Source organism: Esox lucius, chromosome 22, assembly GCF_011004845.1.
Source record: "Esox lucius isolate fEsoLuc1 chromosome 22, fEsoLuc1.pri, whole genome shotgun sequence".
NCBI lineage: Eukaryota > Metazoa > Chordata > Actinopteri > Esociformes > Esocidae > Esox > Esox lucius.
Window position 1 is genome coordinate 15,769,068 of NC_047590.1, and position 19,452 is coordinate 15,788,519.

The window sequence follows — 19,452 nt, forward strand, 5'->3', positions numbered from 1 at the left end:
TGGTATTTCTTGCATAATTTGTTCTCACTTCGTTTTCAGCTTTTGAAATGAGTGGAAAATTATTTAGCAGGACTGCCCTCTGCAGTTCACTTATTTGTGTGTACAACAAACTGTAAAAAATAATATATTGAACACGGAAATGCTAAAACGTCAATGAACACAAAATGAAAAAAAGGTCTTGAAATACTGATATTACGTATAAACCTATAATTTATATATATATATATATATATATATATATATATATATATTTAAATATATTTTGTTTAGTAGAAATTCGATGTTTAACAATAAAATGTATAAATACAAAATAGCGATATAAAAGCAACATTTTCGAGAATGTTGGTGAGGGTAAAGATACAAGGTCTTCTGTTGTTGCCCTTCCAAATGCAATTGCGAGGTCCAGTGTGTCCACAACGTTTCTTTCCTCGTGTTACCGCTTGCCAGTTCTTGAGCTCAATGTTTATTGGAGACACAACCGTAGTGATGCAGTCAGGGCAGAAGAATGGCGCAAGCAGAAAGAGCACCGAGTTTTCTCCACTTACCAGTGAAAGCGAAAACATCATGTTTCGGATATCTTCGGGTTTTATTTTTTGCACTTTTTCATATAGCTCAGGCAAACAAACAAGGTTGGTATTATTTTGCATGGTTATGTTAATTTGTTCGCTACAGTTGGCCAGCAAGTACCTAACATAAATGTTACTGTTGCTAGCTGACTGGTTAGCCAGCAAGCTAATAATGAGCGACCCTGTGTTCATGACATGAGCCAGGTGGTCAGTGAATTTCATGATTCGGGTTTGTCAACTTGTTTTTGGACTCGTAGTATGTGAAACGACTCAAATAGCATTATGATTAAACAAATATTAGCTTGGCTAACGTTTCTAGCGACTCGAGTCGCTTCGTGTCAGTAGTAGCCAAGCTAGCTATGGCGCTTGCTGGATGTAGAATTCAAGCGAATTCAGCAAAAAGGTAACCCAGCTAGCTAGCTCTGTTTTGCTAACTAAATAGTGAGCTGTTGTAGGTCATATCATGTTTTTTTAGATTATTGTAAAGTTGGATAGCTACCTAGTTATATAATTATTAATGAGTAAGTTGTATGTAGCTTCCCACTACAGAATGGCTAAGTTGGCTAAAGTTGATTATTTTACTGCAGCACTGTTATTTTGAACCAGGAAATTATACTTTGTCTTACTCATTGACACACCTCATTACAGGTATGTTCATTTAAGAGGTTAGATTTACTACCAAACCAGCTAGCCTTTCTTAAAATAGTGCTGGAGCCTTCTATTACTGTATTATGGTGAAAATGAGAACTGTTTCCACCAGCAGTTTTAAGTTCTAAGACTTTTTTGGGCTGAACGTAATGGCCATAACACTCTACCTCCTGAGTGTAGTGAGGTGCCGGTTTCTGAATTAAAGCATTGCTTTTTTTTTTTTTTAAACAAATGCACAGACAAGATTGATTTACATGTTAATTTAACACATTTGTTGCCAATAGTAGAGACATGGGTAATCTGAGCTGTCATCTGCTCTGTTTACTGTTTCACCTTTAGTTTAGTTGCCATACCACTTCCTTCTGAAAATGATCATGGGCGGCCTTTAATAACTGTTGGCAAATGTCTCCACAGCTTTCATCCAATCAGACACAATCTTAGAGGTACTTCACTTTGGTGAGGGAGGCCTACTGCAGGTAAGACTCACCACACATTGGTGTCCTTTATCTCCCCATCTTGTAAGCCCCCCCCCCCCACACACCCACACCCCTCTCAGTACATTAATATATGAACATGCTATCATGTTACTAAGTAAACTAAGTCGAATAGTGGTGTTGTTTTATTATTAGTTTATACTAGCAATAAGTGACCTTAGGGGTTTGTGGTATATAGTTGATGTACCATAGCTCAGGGTTGTGTCCTAGCACTTCTAAGAATTTCCCTTGTTGTAGTATATTTGCCATATAACACGCAACCTCTGGTCTTGCTTAGTCTTTGTTTCAAATTTTTTTTAAACACCACAAATAGGCAAGTTTTTCCCTTACTCCCGTTTCTATTAATGCGAAGGCGTAGAATATAATCTGAAAAGGTTAGGCAATAAAGATTTGTGGTTAGCTTTTATCAGAGCTCCTGTTGTTTTCAAGTGGGATGTTCAGCAGGCAGATGTTCAGCCAGCAGGATACTAGCCAGTATCACAGTTTTCGAACATGCTATTGCCACAGAGACTATGCTAACATCTGTACATCCACTGTCCATCCCTGATGTCACTCTGTTCTGAAGTTCAATCACCCATCCTCTATCAATCATTATTAATCTGAGCCACACACCCACCTCAGTTAATTAGATCTTATTTGATCTGGGGAGGGCTTGACTAATTTGAGGCCACTTTGGACTGTTTGGACTCTCCAAAGATAAATTTTTCTGTTAGTTAGTTATGCTAGCCCATGCTAGTCCACTGTACCAAAACTCAGGTATTTCTGAACCTATAACCTGTTTTTAAATGGTGTGCCAACATGTTTTTTAAGCCCTTCTCCAAAACGGGTTTTCTCATGGCTCGCTCATTCTTCTACAGCACTCATACAGTATATGGAGCAGTAAATAAACAGAATCACAATCAAATCCAATAGCATACACATATGGTATCAGTCCCTGGCAATTTGTTGACCTAGAATTGTAATACAAATCAGCAGGTAGGCTTCCCCAGGTTCAGATTGAATGTCCCTAGTTGACTGAATGTGTGGACACGGGCAGTATTTGTAAATTGAGATAATGGATGGGCTAGGGCTGCTTTGTTTCCAGTCCATAACTTCGTAAAGGTCCAGCTTATGCTTGTTCCAATGCTTGAATCAACATAGTACAAATATACCGACTGTTCAATTAGCATTCAGGTAAATGTTGAGTTCATATAGAAAATTTGAATACTAGGCAAATTGGGCAGCACTGTTGGGTTGAATGGGCATCAGACTATGGCTAATATGTCCACGTGATTGCTGTTGTAAAGTAAAACAAAACGACATATTCATGTTTCATCACTGCTACAGTTTGCATGCACCATCATGCATTTTATTATTTGCCTATTACCATCTTCTTCTAGGCCTATTGTGAAGACAACAAGCTGCTCATCTGTTTCGTTACCTAACATGGGTTGTATTTGTTTTACAGACAGAGCCTGACCTTCACCTGGGTTCATATCATCAAAAAAGGTAGGCCTTTTTGGTTACTTGTTATTATCCGCACCCTGCTGCTAGCACCTCTGCATGGTCCCTCACAAGCGGAATATCTGGTTTTCAGGCTACACGGATAGAGAGCCAGTGGTGCGGCTAACACCTTTTAACGTTAACAAGGCAACAGTCTATGTCAGGTTTTTTTTTTTTTGCAGGTTGGTCATGCATGAGTAGCCTTAGAAACAATTGCACATGCTGTTTTTACTTGGTCCGCTTTGAGCTTTCCCTAATGTCTTCTCCATACAGCGAAATTCATTGAAATGGCAATTGTTACGTATGATACATACGGGTGTGCCGCGTCCTCGCAGAGAAGTGTAACTAAATAAAGTAAAAATGAAAAAGTAGACATTTCTCCTCCACCCCTTCCCGTATATAGTATTATATAGTATTGGCTATATTAATGGGATTAGGATGGCTTGGTAGTACTGTGAGTGCCTAAAGCAAGCATGAGTTTGACTGACTGGCTAGAAAGTTTATATGGCTAATATCTAAGGCGCTTAGGAACATTTTATTGAACAAGAAAGCAGGCTCGCCTAGTTCAGCCGGCCCGCAATAGTGACCCTTGCGAGAATCGAACCCGGGTCGCCCTTGTGATAGGCCGTGTCATTAACCACTATACCACAGAGCTATATATTTGGCAGTATAGCTACTGGCTGTTTTAAAGGGCAACGTGCAGGTTGAATTCATAATTGAATTAATACATAATGTTGTCTGAAGAGGTCTTTTAAAAACACATATGTAGAAATTACTATGTTATACAAACCCTAAAGCAGAAATTTTGATGAAAGAGTGCCCATTTTAAGATGGGCTCTGAAATACGCCTTTTTCGCTAGCAACGCGTCATATGACGTAGGCAGAGGCAAACAATAGGTTGTGCTCCCGCTCCGCTTCTCACAATACAGAGAGCGAGATATAGAGAATGTTTTATAGAAGTCAAGTCATAATGGTAAATTATTGTTTTTGTGCTGGTTGCATAAATTTCAACCTGTCTGGAAATCGTGTACATCATTTTCCTTCTAGGAAAAGCAAGGGCATTCGTTTTTGGGTGCGTTTTGTGCAGGTGAAGAGAGCAGACTTCACTGCCGCGTCTGTCACCACACACTCGGTCGTTTGTGGCGCTCATTTCACTCCGGAGAGTTATAGACCTGGAGATTTGTTGGAGTCTCGGATGGGATTTCGGAATAAGGACCATGTGAGGCTTATTACCGATGTTGTTCCCTCTGTGCACTCGATGGAATCAAGTCCACCACCATCAAAGCTTTCACCTGAACCTGGCGCGGGCAGGACTGGAGGACCAAGTGCTAGCACTTGCAGAAATTCCATGCACTGAAAAAGAGCTCTTAGCAGAGTAAGTCTTACTTTTAATAATTTTAACTCTTAATTTGGCTGATTTCGTAATGTTTTAGTCTAATAATTTCAGAATAAAGAAGTGATTTGAGCGTGTATGTATTGGGCAATCCACCAACTAACTAGTAAGATAGCTACATGTTAGCTTGACTATTGCATTAGCAAACATTTGGTAGCTGTTGATTGGATGACAGGAGTAGCTAAAATTGTGTCTGAAAACATTCCCTCATCTGGATTAAAAATGCGCTGACTGCAAGTTCCTAGCATCAGAGCTTCAGTATACACAGAGAGGGAGAGACTGAGCTTTAGAACATTGACATCAATGCAGTTTGCACAAAGTTATAACTATGAGCTGTGTTACGTCACTTCCGGTCAGTGATCGATAGATGCGGAAGTTATTTTATCACAATTCTATCTCAAAATATTGTTTATGGCGGTTATATATTCCTCCAGTTTTTTTAAATATAGTTTTTTATCATTAATATACACTTTGCTGTATAGGGGTGTCCAACCTGCAAGTTGCTCTTTAACAGTTAATTGTCCATTAGTGAATGACATTGATACAGTTAAAGTAACTAACGTTTCTTACTAAGTTAATCTCCGCCGTTTTAACAGCGTATTAGCTAGTAATAGGCATTACCGGTATCTACTAACTTACTGGAATAGTCATAAGAATTCAGGAATTGCTAGCGAGTCTTCCAACGCTATTTCATGTCATGGCATAAGAATGTATTTTTTTCTTTCACGGCATAGCAACATACTTTTTTCTTTCATTCGTGAATGACATTAATACTATAACCATCAATAAAAGAGATGATAACTAACCTTTTCATCAAGTGAAAAGATGAGAGAATCGTAGAATCCACCAGAAATAATAAATAAATTACGTTTCTCTCAATTGATTCGAACTGAGGTCTTCCCCATGAGAGGCACTGCCCTTAACCACTACGCTATGGCATTACACATTTGAGCAGTCGCTAGACTCCTTTGAGGATTGTGTTAAACTGACTAAGGTTTCTTATTAGGTTCACCTCCACCATAGCGTCTATGGACTGTAGCGAGACTGAAAATGAAATTTTTCATGCAAGAAACAGTCGCAATATAATTGTATACAGTTTCAGTTAAGGCTAACGTAGCTACTGTATGTTGTAGTAAGCAAATATGTTTGTCTCTCCCGACCCAAAACGCATGCACGGGTGGTGCGTACCTCGAAAATCTACCAGAAACAGTAGAAATATAACCGTTAACTTCCAACAAAGTTTTCGTGTATACAGAACAATTCATAATGCGTACTTGGCTTCACCTGCGAGGAGATACGAACTTGGGACCTATAGTTTGTAGGTCCGCTTCTCTAATCACTACGCTATTTAACAAGGTATGCTCAGTCAGTCACTTAGTAAGAGACAATCGCTCTTCTTGGCTTGCTCTGCTTACGCGATCCGGCAAAAAGCAGGATTTGAGACATTGATTCAAAACATTCCCTGTAGATGTCTGCTGGTCAATAATGCTAGTACTACAGTAGAATTCTTAAAATGTCCCTTTTTAAGTAGCTCTGGAAAAGAGACTCCTGTGCCCTTTTAACTCCTTCCCCACATTTACTGGATTGGTTGAACGTGCAGAATAGAACCTTTGTTGACACTTTCCAGTCACAACCATGCATGTCGGAAAAGCCCCTTTGGTGTATATTTGATTGTCTGCAAAGTGAGGTTAATGTCTCTGTGAAAGAGCTTTCTGTTGTTGTAGGCCACAGTGACTGTCACCAGTTCATTTATTAATGATGACTACGTAATGAGTCATACCTCAAACCTCCAAATGGGGAGGAAACACTGGCTTCAGAATCACAACTACTCATCTCATTTATGCCTGCGGAATATGGCTTTGATGGCGTCTAGCCAATTTAATTATCATTTTACCAAGGGCTTGTTTACATTACAAGAGAGAGAATAACGCAAGAGAGTTTTTGTTAGCAAACTAACCTCCATAGCGTTTGAATTTACTCCGGCATGTTCGAGACATACCACGCCGGATTGTGGCTGTCAGTCGCATGAGCATTGCATGGGAACTTAATACAGTTCCAATAGAATTGTCTTCACATTTGCAAAACTCTGGAGGGGTTCTTGTGAGAATGTGGCACAGGCTTCCTTGGAAGTTGCCGTGTCTGTCTGCAAGTTTGCCCAACAAAATAATCGGGCATCTTGAGTCTTCTTCGATATGTCTCAGAAAATGTAGCGTAATGTAAACAAGCCCCAAGTTGAGTGTCTTTGAGATTACAAATATTTTCAGGAAGGACCGGTCCAAAAGTTGCAGTACATAAGTAACTGAAAATAAGGGCATCAAATATAAATAACTCTAACTCCAAACCATACCTACAGCAGGTATGGGAAGTACAGTGTGAGCTATAGGTCAAAATGTTTGCTGCCCCCCTCTTCATTATCCACCATAGGTTTTATCATGGTTTTAAAATCGTTCAGTGTGTCATATGTTGTAACTTGGCCTTGTTGTAGACCGTTTGTCGGTGTGCCACGCCCTGTTCTCCTTTCCAACAACACTGTCCTGCTCCAAAGTTGTGGCTGGCTGGCTGTCGTCCAGAGTCTTTGGGGATGCAGTAGAGAGGTGCGGGTCTGTGTGTAACTTTGGCCCACACCTGAAATCTGTCCCGCCTGTTTGCTGAAACTGTATACTGTAAAATAATCATCATGTATTCTATTTAGAATGTGCTGTTTAGTAAGAATGGATGTAACACTCACGTAACACACTCTGGAGGCATTTGTACTGAGTTCCTCATCTAGGCTGATGTGTAAATTCATGGTTTCCCATTAGGGTACACTGTGTCACTCATAGCTACTCCTTACCAACTGACTATCAGCTGGTGTCACGCATGGATATGAACATCAATAGTATGCTGCATGTATTCTAGATCAAGGGGTGCTCAAACCTTTGGGCTTGGTGGGCCAAACTATATGTATGTTGAAATGTATGTCAAAATGTAAAGCTTCTTAAATAATAAGAATCACTGTATTTTTAATAACACTGCTTGCTTTAAAAATGCCACTTTTTTGTTACAACTGTATTCAGGAGTTATGCAGGTCCGCTTATCGCAGGTTTTTTAGAAAATGAACACCGGTGTTATGAACAATCTCTTCAGCTTGTAGCATGTGGGCTTGTGCTTATCTCCAGCAAACTTTGAACTGTTGGCTAGTTAACACGGTAGAACAGTTAAATTATTATGAACAGACCTTTCTTTCTGGTTTAAACAGCGTTATTGCCAGTCCACATTCTTTAGATCTTGAAATGAAGTAACCAACCTGGAAAGGTTGATTTTTTTTCTCAGCATGAGAACAAGTTGCCAGTTCCTTCTTGGTGTCATCCTCCTTTACAAAAACACAGCTAGTATATCATGATGTGGGTGCTGAGTAAAATGATTCTAGCGTTCGGTTATAGGCTACCAAACTGTGACACACTGATTTCATTAGTACTCCTGTATTTAATACGTCTATGTACAATTGAATGAGAAGACACCTTTTACAAATAATGTCCCAATGTCTTTTGGTGGCCATATTTTTTATTTTTTTGTTGTGGCCAGCCTAAGGCACACCTGTGCAATAATCATGCTGTCTAATCAGCATCTAGATTTGCCACACCTGTGAGGTGGATGGAGTATCTCGGCAAAGGAGAAGTGCTCACTAACACAGATTTGTGAACCGTATTTGAGAGAAATAGGCCTTTTGTGGACATAGAAGAAGTCTTAGATCTTTGAGTTCAGCTCATGATAAATGGGGTCAAAAACAAAAGTGTTATATAATGTCTATATGGTATACTGACACACTGCAAGTGTTCGGCTCTGTGGTGTTGTTGTTAAAGACACAGCCTTTCACGTGGGCGACCTAGGTTAGAACCTTGAGAGGGCAGCCATGATTAACACTTTCTATTGCAGGCCGGCTGAACTAGGCTTGCCTGGTTTCTTGTTTAAATATGTATTTGTTCATGCACCAAACCATTCAGGCAGCAGGGTCCTTGATCTAGGAGAGGATTGACTGTCTCTGCTGTACCCTAGAAGATAGACACTTCACAATCCATATGCCAAGCTGACACCCTGACCTGGATACTGTAGATGTTATGCTGCACAAGACTAATGCAATGTACCAGTGGTATTCAACTATTTCCCTATAAGGTCCAAAGCCTGCTGTTTCTGTTGTTTGACATCATCATTAATTGCCTGGTGTCAAAGGTCTAAATAATGCCCTGATTAGAGAGTTGCAATGAACCGGAGTGGAATGGCTGTCGAGGCCCTGAGTTTAGTTTGAGATTAATAGACATTTATTTGAGCCTTGTGGAGAAATGTAGAACCCTCATACATACATACTCTCCTGGTTGGCATTCAGTATGCTCAAAGTTAGAAAACCTCTAATATATACATAAGTGACTTTTTCAGTTGCAAGCTGGAACAGGAAGTGGCTTTTTAGTCATGATGCTGATTGGTGATCTTTTCTTTTTAGATGCTAAACTTTACACCTTCAACCTCAAGCTATATAACAACTCCAAACTTCTATCTACCACTTCGTCTGCCCCTTTTGAATACTTCCTGTCAAAAAGAAAACAAACTCTTTTGAATTTTCTCATCCACCATTTCTTGGAAAAATAAAATGGCCAAGTAATTTGTAATATTGGGTGAGGATTTTTTGCAAAACATTTTTTTTTTTTTCAGGGATTAAATGTTTTCTTTTTTGTTGTAATACATTTTCAGAATTAATCAAAGGGGGCTATATCGGGCATGTTGACCACCAGTTGAATAGGCACATTTTGAAAGCTGCTGAAAGATTTACACTGATTGATTTGATTGGCCATTTATGTTATCTCAACCTTGGGATTAACATGTTATCTCATTTTTGTAGAAATAAAATAAATGCACCTCATTTAGTTGCTATTAAAGTAAGATGTTTTAAGAGGAAGAAAAACTGTAATTTCCTTTAAAGAAAAGGTGAGGGCCTTATTGGACTCTAGAATATAAAAGAATTAACTGCAGAAATAGTTTGATAATCTGGGATGACAACAATAAGTGTTTAATTCAGCAGCCATTCAGAATGACTTACAGTCACTGCATTTATCCTAAGGAAGGCTTTATAAGAAAGCCACGTCTCAAAACAACTCTTGGTTCATGTTGAACCTTCTAGTCCCAAGGGGTTAGAATTAGGGGTGTCGTGATATACCGGTATTGACGATAACCGTGGTATTTAAAAAATGAAATTGATATCATGTTAATAATACACATGATAATATCGTATTTACTTGGCGACACTGAAGTTGTATTTTTCCAAAAAACCCTCTTGGTTTTTCAATACCTTATTTATGTCTTATAGACAAACGATGCATGTGCTTAAACAAGGAGACTGGACGCTGGTTTTGAAATCAACTTGTTAGCCCCACTATAACCCTCAGGAGAGATCTGCAAAGATGCGCCGTTTTAATAGCCCATTCGCATGGAAAAAAGGATGTTGTTTTCTTCCAGAAACTCCTCTTGGTTTTTCCAAAGCTTATTCATGGACAAACGATGCATTTGCCTAAACTACGAGTCTGGACCTATACACTGGACATATAGACTAGTGTTTGAATTTTCGCTCTTTCGACACTTATTCACTAGGCAATAAAAAATAAAATAATAATCCACACACAACAAATCTTGGATTTAGGCCTTGTGGATCTTTTCAGTTCATCTGGTTGCCTTTTCACAATCCATTAAGTGTAATTGTACTTTTTGTATGCTTTTTTTTGTGTGTACAGTTAGTTACAGACTCTCTCCACCTCCATACACTCAAGTTGAGTGTGATTCATTTGCCCCAAAAAATTTAAACATTAAACGAAGTTGAATATGACTGACAGCATTTCTTTCGTAATATTTTCTATAGATACCGCAATAAAATCGTTACCGTGAATTATTTTGCCCACGATAATTGTGTTGTGAAAATCTGATATTGTGACAGCCCTAGTTAGAATGTAGACTTTTCAGTCAGAGTCAGTGATCCATTAGGCTTTTAAACAGAGCAAGATGAGACCTTCTTTGTACTGTCGAGCCATAGATTCCTTGTAGTTTTACTCTTATACTTTAGTTTATGATGTGAACTACAATCCATATACGCTAACCACAGTTTGATATCTAGGTATCAATGTGCAGGTGTGGAGGGTTCTGGGGGCAGTAGTTCTGTAACAGGCCTGAATGGTTATAGAGCATCTCTGTAAACCTATGCACAGAGTGGTGTGTATAATTGACCCTGCTGATGGTCAGTCTCACCTAGCCTTGTAAAAAGCATGCAGTTGTTTTCCGCTTCACTGTCTTAGAACACGCTAGTCGATAGTAGCAATGTTAGGTTTTAATGTAGAACTATGACTTCATCCAAAGAATTTGTATAAAAGTCTTAGGCCTTGCAAGTGCTTAGAAGCAAATGATCCCCTAACAATGCAAAACATTGGGTCATCGATCCACTTTGGGACTTGACTGTGTGCTGTCGGTATATATATGCAAAGTGTGTTTTTCAGTGAGGTCATACTGAGTAAAGAGAGCTAGGCCTGTCTTTCCCTTTTGGTTGACCTGTTCACTAGGTTCAGGTGTTGTTAGTTAAAATTGAACATAATTCATATGCAATGCCATATCTATAAAATGTTTAAATATGACATTTGAGGGTACTTAAATACGTGATGGTCAGTGATGTGTAGGGAAGCAATTTTGTAGTAGATCACCTGTTTTTGCAGCATGTTGGTTGCATCGGATTTCGATCACTTTTCGACCATAGTTGCCCATTGTCCTCTAGAATGTTTGAAATGCCAAAACATTCAGGAGATTAAGATGGGAAATATTTAGCCCCATATAAAACCTGTGATGTGGAGAATGCGGACACAGTCAAGTCATTTTGAAATGGGCTTGTGGATGTCTGTAATTTGCACATTAATATTAGTACGGTATTTTAAAGTTGTGGAATTTTGTGTCCAATATTTTGCATAACTGTAAGCAATGAAGCTAACTATAATGATTTCTAGTGAATGAAAAGTTATTTTTTATTTTAAATATAGCCTACCTGCTAGAATGGTTATTTGCATCAATACAGTGGAATTGTGTTTAGCAAAGTCAGCAATCCTATGCCCAATCTAGAAACACTGCTAAGCAAACAGTTATTTTGCTAGTACACACTTTAATTCAAGAGAATCTTTACCAAAAACATTTTAAAGGACATAGATGTTAGATGTGTTTAAATTGATCCTAGTGGGTTTTATGCCTTGTTGTGGAATGTGTTTTTTTTTTTTGAATAAAGATTTTATATTTTTAAAACCTGCAAAATCAAAAAGATTGCCCTGTTAATCTCAAGGGCTTCACAGCGAAAGTCTGACATAGCTACCAGGCAAAATAAACTCATTGTAAAATCCCTCATCGTAAGGACCTGGTCCAGCTGAGCCTATCGTAGAAGTTGGCTGGATCCCAGCATGAGGATGTTGGTGCTGGACTTCCTGCTGGACCACTGGGGCCAGTATGAACCACCCAACCCTTCCTTTGTGTATGTCTACTGACTTCCCCAAAGGACCTGCAGTATCCCCAGGGCCATTCTCCATACGTCAATGACCCGGGAGGCCCCTGTGAGCACTGCCTTGCACTGAAATACGCTGTTGACACCAGTCTGGTCCATCTCTCAGACGACTCTGTGTTTCCTAAGGGAAGTTAACAGGGTTTATGACTGGTGCAATAACCATTGCCTCCCACTACATTGTTTTGCTCTCTTCTATTTGCACTTCTGGTTAGACGTGAACTGCATTTCCTTGTACTCTACTTTTCAGTGACAATAAAGTTGAATCTAACTCATGTACATGTGCATTAAAAAAAACTCAACAAACAAATGATTCTTTCTACTTAACCAATCAACTCAAGCGCTAACAAGTTTAAATGACTTCACGGTGGCCAAATAATGAAAGTTAAAGACAAGGTGTGGAACTTAGTTTGATTGTTGAAGAAATTGAAATAAGGGTTAAGGGTCAACTTTAAGTTCCTTTCTCTTGATTGTTTTGGCATTTGTGTCCAAAATAATAATTTTCAGTTCTACCATGGGATAATGTGTATGGAAGGTTTGGTTCAAATCAAATTGGGTGCGGTTGAAAAGGGATTGAAATCAACAACTCAACACGCTTTACCGGTTCCCTCCCCTGGGTTGGCGGTAGCCCTGAGTGTTTCCTTTTTAGCTTGACTCGGCGCATACAGCACAGTCTCGCATGCAAACATTTTGTAAGATGTGCTGAAGAAGTGAGTTTCTTTGGAACCCCACTGTTGGGCAACAAGACGGAATTAAGACTGCAGCATGGACACACTGTCCTTGTTTCTCCTGTCTCCCTCACTGCTCTGGTTCCTTTTGTCTGCCCTCTGCCACAGCTCACCCTTACAGCGAGGGAACGGAAGGCCCATTGGCTTTGAGCCATCCATGCTGGACTTCCACGAACAGTGAGTTAATGTCCTCTGTCTTCTGGGTCTCACCCTCCAGGTTGGGGGTCTTCTCTGACTTGGTATCGCATCAGCTGTTCTGTTCACTAGCTTTCAGCGCTTCGACGAGATTGCGTTTATGTGCCTCCCCCAATAAGATGACTACACTGGTTTTTAGACCTGCATGTATTTGGTTGGTATTTCCACTGTATAGATAAGAGGGCCCCTGGAACATTGTCATCTCCCTAGTTTTATCAAGATGTTGGTAGTTCTAAGCAACTGGATATGAAACCATATTCTTTCAGAGAATGTATCCTTGTGACAGGTTTTACAACATTTTTTTTTCACCAGGCCGGTTGGGATGCCAAAAATGGAGAAGGTGTACTTGCACAATCCTAGTGCAGAGGAAATAAGTTTGATATCTATATCAGCGACAACTGCACATTTTCATGCGTCATTTTTTCAAAACAGGGTAAGTAGCAAATAAGTATAGATCCTATGGCCCCTGTCTTGACCTTACCTCCTTTACATGCATTTAGTCATTCGAACCCTGGAAGAATAAGCCCTGTGTTTGTCGTGGCACAGAGGCACATTTCTCTTGCATTTCCAGTTTCTCCTGTCTGTCAGCGTGGCCATGTGACCTGACCTGCCTCTGTGTGGGTCTTTAGTGCTTATTGCAGTATGCGCGTGTTTACTTCTGTTCTACAAACACAAGTGACATGTACATACATGTATATTGCCAATATACCAACTCAATCTTGAGGAACTGGGCACTTTTTATTGAATAGCTGACAACATTGAGACCTGTGCCCTCTTGAGGGGCGGAGAGTGAACGGCTGTACTGATCAACATGTTTGAGTATTTGGGAGGACACTGGAGTAAAGCTGGAGTAAAAGGAAGTTAAATGTGGATAGGGTGGTGTGTCTAAAAAATATACTTTCTTCAGTTGGCCTAATCCCATTCCTATTTTTTTCCCCCTGTAGATAATCCCGCCTGGCGGGAACACATCGTTTGATGTGGTCTTCCTTGCTCGAGTAGTAGGGAATGTAGAGAATACTTTATTTATTAATACTTCACATCATGGCGTGTTTACATATCAGGTGTGTATGAATACCTACTATCTTAACCTGTATCTTATCAATACTAATATTTCTGTTATATGGTATGTCTGTATACTGGTAATGTGTTCTGATATTATCTATCTGTGCTAATAATTATATATTGAAATGTACATACAGCAATCAAAGGTCTTTTCGTGGATCATAGTGTGTGATGGTTTTCCCTCCAGCCTGGCACTTGAAAACCAACATACACTGTGCTGCTCAAGGGTCTAAATCCTGGGCATAGGATGGGGTGGGGGACTGGGGACGCGTTTCTTTGTAATTATCACATCCAATGGCGACAGCATGTCCCGCTGTAGGAGTTTAAAGCAGAGAGGAAAATGAGTTTCCCACAAATGTACTCATTTTGCCATGTGGTGGGGAGAGATGATTTGCCAGTGGCTTTCCCTGCCGTGGGCGCGCCTGCCATGTTGAATGTTAGGTCTAGCGTTTTAATGACTGATACCCCTGCAGGTGTTCGGGGTGGGCGTCCCTAACCCCTACAGGCTGCGGCCGTTCATTGGGGCCAGGGTCCCGGTCAACAGCAGCTTCTCTCCGCTCATAAACATCCACAACCCCCACAGTGAGCCGCTGCAGGTGGTGGAGATGTACTCCAGTGGAGGGGACCTTCATCTGGAGCTCCCCACGGGGCAGCAGGGGGGAGCCCACAACCTGTGGGTGTGTATTGATCCGGGCGGACACCTTCAGTCCATATGCCGATTTATTATCCCCCTGGAGGGATGACTTAATTTGGATTTTCTTTCTTTCTGGTTCTCAGGAGATCCCCCCATTTGAGACAAAGGGGGTGATGAGGGCCAGTTTCTCGTCACGAGACGCAGACAACCACACAGCCTTCATCCGGATCAAAACTAACGCCTCCAACCAGGACGAGTTCATCATCCTGCCTGTGGAGGTGGAGGTCACGTCCGGTACATATCCTGGGGGCGACCTCTATCTTAAACTCTATCTGAAACTGTTTCTAATGGCAGTGATGTTTCAAAGAGACGCTAGTATCTGAGTACTAATATCAAAGTAATTTGTAATAGCAACCCCTCACGACCACCAAAGGGGATTGAGCCTAATCCTGATTCTCCCTCTTTGTCCTCAGCCCCGGGTATATACTCGTCCATAGAAATGCTGGACTTTGGGACTCTACGCTCCCAAGGTATATTCTGTTCCCATTGAAATGGGTTGATATTTTGTCAGATATTTGGTCATTGCAAATTTGCACCTGGGTGATAAGGACTATTCTCTGTTCAAATGTTTCACAGATCGACCAAAGCAGTTGAATTTGCACCTTCTTAATTCTGGGGGGAAAGATGTGCAAATAACCAGCGTTCGAACAACACCGTCAAACGATGCTCTCACAATAGACTTCAAAGCAGTCACGCTGAAATCCGGGGAACATCGATACAACAAAGTCGCTAGTATTAGTTTTGATGGTAAGTCGACATTATTTGTCACTGCTCCCCATAGCTTCTACTGTCTTCTGTCTTGCATGTTGCGATGCACCTCTTCCTTTTTGTTCCACATTGTTTTGACAGTGATATTCATTTTGGTTTACAGCGTCAAAAGTTCAAAAAGCATCCCAGTCCTACGGTAAAATAACAGTAAAAGCGAAAGAGAAAAGTTACTCCAAACTTGAAATCCCATACCAAGCTGAAGTTTTAGACGGGTATGTGTTTTTAGTTCCATGACTTATGTACTACTGAAAAGCTCTTTATTAATCTATTTTTTTGACTTTGACTAAAAAAAGATTACGATTAAAGACTTTGGGTCCCTTTTAAAAGCTCTATACAAATCTATTATTATAATTACACAATTGAAATGTTTCTAACGTGTCCACTATTTTCTCCTTATTGCTCAGTTATTTGGGGTTCGACCATACAGTCACGTTGTTCCACATCCGGGACAGCGTTATAGAGCCAGTGGTCAAGCCCATCCACCTCACCAACACCTTCAACTTTGCCATTCACATTCATCACGTGTCCCTACCAGATGAAGCCAAGACCATGTTCTTAGTAAGTTTGCCGCTATGCTCTGGACTGTGTTTTGCTCTCGGCCAGCTTATTGCTTCTAGGCTTTTGTTTCAGACCTGCATTAACACAGCCAACAGAAATAATGAACCCAATGTTCATTAAGTATTTTTTTCTTACTTTCTCAAATTTTTTCACACTGTAATATTTTTCTCTCTAGGAGTGAAACAACTGAGTTGGTGACCGTTAAGATAATTTCCCTTTTTGTATAAGAGCTGTTTCATGGAAGAATGCCTGGAATTTCAGCCTGTGTGTGGTACTTTCAGCCATCTGTATGATGTCAAAAGGCTGATGTGATTCTAACAGACCAGTGACTTCATCTGGGGTCAAGAGGTTGATAATTGGATTGCAATGTGAGCTTGTTGACACTATTGATCAATAGTTTGAGTACAGTAATGTGGAATAATTGACAATGAAGGGGGAATGTGTAACAGCTCCAATTATGGTCTTCATTGATCCCTGTGGGTATAGTGTTTGTCAGTCAGGTCTTTAACCTGTTGAACTGTCCTCTTTAAGTGTCCTGAGGCTGAACCAGGCCCTTGTGTTGTCCTCCTCTTTAAGTGTCCTGAGGCTGAACCAGGCCCTTGTGTTGTCCTCCTCTTTAAGTGTCCTGAGGCTGAACCAGGCCGTTGTGTTGTCCTCCTCTTTAAGTGTCCTGAGGCTGAACCAGGCCCTTGGTTTGTCCTCCTCTTTAAGTGTCCTGAGGCTGAACCAGGCCCTTGTGTTGTCCTCCTCAGGTGCAGAACTTCAGTGAGCCAGTGTTGATCCCCCCCCAGGAGTCTCACTACATCTTCTCCCTCCACTTCCGCCTGTACGCCCAGTCCGAATCACATCGACAGCAACATCCTGCTGGTCACCAATGCTTCCAAGTTCCACCTCCCCGTCCGCGCCTACACTGGCTTTTTGGAGGTACTGCAACACACATACATACATACATACATACTCAATGTCTGAATCATACACGTGCACATACTCAAAGATAAATCTTGTTAGAGAAAACACCTGCAAGTCACTTGCAAGTCACTCATTAGATGGTATTTTCTCTCCCTTCTCTAAACAGCCCTTTGCCCTGCCCCCCAGTCTGCACGAGGACTTCCTAGACTTCGGTGTTCTCAGTGCCACAGAAACCAGCAGCATTATATTTGTGGTCATCAACAGCAACCCCATTGAGGTAGACCCATCCCCCACAACACGCCCCCCCCACACTCTCTAGCAAGTTCAAAGTTTCACTGAAGATGCTACCTAGTACCTCTCCTTGCCTCAAACAATTAGAAAGCAGATTTGATTTTTGCAGTGGGAAAGGAGACAAGGATTTATCCCATCTTTTGCTTACTCTCACTCTCATATTCTTCCTCTCTCTCTGTCACGCTCTCACCCTCATACACACACGGGGCACCCAGCTGGTGATATGCGTCCTGGCTAATGACGGGGGAGAGTCTGAGCATGGAGCTCTTGAGAATCGAGAGAGGCCAGCCGTACCGACAGTGCTGACCAAGGTCCATGGAGCTCCAAGATGCCCCCGTCTCCCCGCACAGAACGGTAATGGTTTCGCCGCCAGTGTCCCCAGACTGACTGAGTCTAGCTCATTACGTGGGTGGGAGAGCATGAGGGTCTTTTAGGCCTGCTGGGATATTTAAAGGACCCCTCTGGTGACTTGATCAGTCCATTCAAATGACCCAGCACCTTTAGATTTTATTACAGCGCTCAGTCTTTTTGGGTAGGATGGCACATCTTGACATGGCAATATTTGCCCACTCTTCTTTGCAAAAGTGCTCCAAATCTGTCAGATTGCGAGGACATCTGTGCACAGCACTCTTCAGATCACCCCACAGATGTTCAATTGGATTCAGGTCTGGGCTCAGGCTGGGCCATTCCAAAATGTTCATCTTCATCTGGTGAAGCCATGCTTTTGTGGATTTGGATGTGTGCTTTAGGTCGTTGTCGTGCTGAAAGGTGAACTTCCTCTTCATTTTCAGCTTTCTAACGGACGCCTGAAAGTTTTGTGCCGAAATTGCCTGGTATTTGGAACTGCTCATAATTCCCTCCACCTTGACTAAGGCCCCGGTTCCAGCTAAAGAAAAACTGTCCCAAAGCATGATGCTGCCACCACTATGCTTCACTGTGGGTATGGTGTTATTGGGTGATGTGCAGTGTTGTTTTTGCGCCAAACATACCTTTTGGAATTATGTCCAAAAACCTTGGTTTCATCAGACCATAACATTTTCTTCTCGTGTTTTCATCAATTTTGGAGGGACGTCCAGTTCTTGGTAATGTCTCTGTTGTGCCAAATTCTCCACTTGATGATGACTGTGTTCCATGGTATATCTAATACTTTGGAAATTCTTTTGTACCCTTCTCCTGACTGATATCTTTCAACAATGAGGTCCCTCTGGTGCTTTGGAAACTCTCTGCGGGCCATTGCTTTTGCTCTGAGATGCAACTAAGAAAATGTCAGGGAAATCCTACTAGAACAGCTGAACTTTATTTGTGATTAATCAGTCACTTTTTAAGGCAGTTCTGAAGGCGAAAGGGGGTCAAACACAGTATTAGTATGGTGTTCCTAATAATCCTTTAGGTGAGTGTATATATGTGTGGGTGTGTGCACATAGGATCCAGGGCCCAAACTACTCTTCTTACAATATGAAAAATCCCTCTTTCTCCATCCACTGCTGACATCAACAGTACCTTATGCAATAACTAAATGGTATTTTAATTCTTGGTGGTTTGCAGTCACGATCATCTTCTGATGGAGGGGGAAGGCAGCCTTGTACAGATTAATATAGAACGCTCCATTCATCTGCCAGGCAGAGAAAACAAATGGGTCTTTTGTGTGAGGAGCAGGGAAAGTAGATGGAAAACACCAGGATGACTGTGGTTTCATCCGCAGGTGATCCTAGCCTCGGGCTACTACGCTGCGTTCCGGGTCACCCTGGTGACCCAGTACCTGGAGGGAGCCTATGACGGAGCTATTCACATCACCACTGATTACCAGGTACATCCGCTTAATCACGGCAACTACATATTAAGAGTTGTGGCTAGGGCCCTCTTGAAAAGGATGTACATTTTAATGTGCCTTCTCTGATTAAATCTAGAGACATGTTGAATTTGAATTGTGTGCGTGTGTGTTTCCTCTTCTGTAAACAGATACTAACGATACCAGTGAAAGCAGTTATTGCAGTGGGCACGTTGACCAGCTATCCCAAACACATTGTCCTCCCTCCATCCTTTCCTGTGGGTCTTACCATATCGTTCATAGATATTGCTATGTTGTTTTGACTGTGTCAAGCCTCTGTGTTTGAC

At 41.1% G+C, this 19,452-nt stretch overlaps 1 protein-coding gene across 1 annotated transcript in view; it reads left to right on the top strand.

Annotated features, from left to right (window-relative positions):
* The first annotated feature begins 418 nt into the window (after positions 1 to 418).
* LOC105019707 (transmembrane protein 131) overlaps positions 419 to 19,452 on the top strand; it is a 30,434-nt gene continuing 11,400 nt past the window's right edge. Inside the window, 18 exon segments of the mRNA XM_034289912.1 lie at positions 419 to 629; positions 1,629 to 1,690; positions 3,156 to 3,196; positions 12,969 to 13,037; positions 13,368 to 13,488; positions 14,000 to 14,116; positions 14,591 to 14,794; positions 14,895 to 15,045; positions 15,225 to 15,281; positions 15,388 to 15,558; positions 15,683 to 15,791; positions 15,984 to 16,137; positions 16,890 to 16,958; positions 16,960 to 17,061; positions 17,213 to 17,323; positions 17,553 to 17,762; positions 19,040 to 19,144; positions 19,297 to 19,383. Coding sequence (XP_034145803.1) covers positions 506 to 629; positions 1,629 to 1,690; positions 3,156 to 3,196; positions 12,969 to 13,037; positions 13,368 to 13,488; positions 14,000 to 14,116; positions 14,591 to 14,794; positions 14,895 to 15,045; positions 15,225 to 15,281; positions 15,388 to 15,558; positions 15,683 to 15,791; positions 15,984 to 16,137; positions 16,890 to 16,958; positions 16,960 to 17,061; positions 17,213 to 17,323; positions 17,553 to 17,762; positions 19,040 to 19,144; positions 19,297 to 19,383 — 2,064 coding nt within the window. The 5' untranslated portion in view covers positions 419 to 505.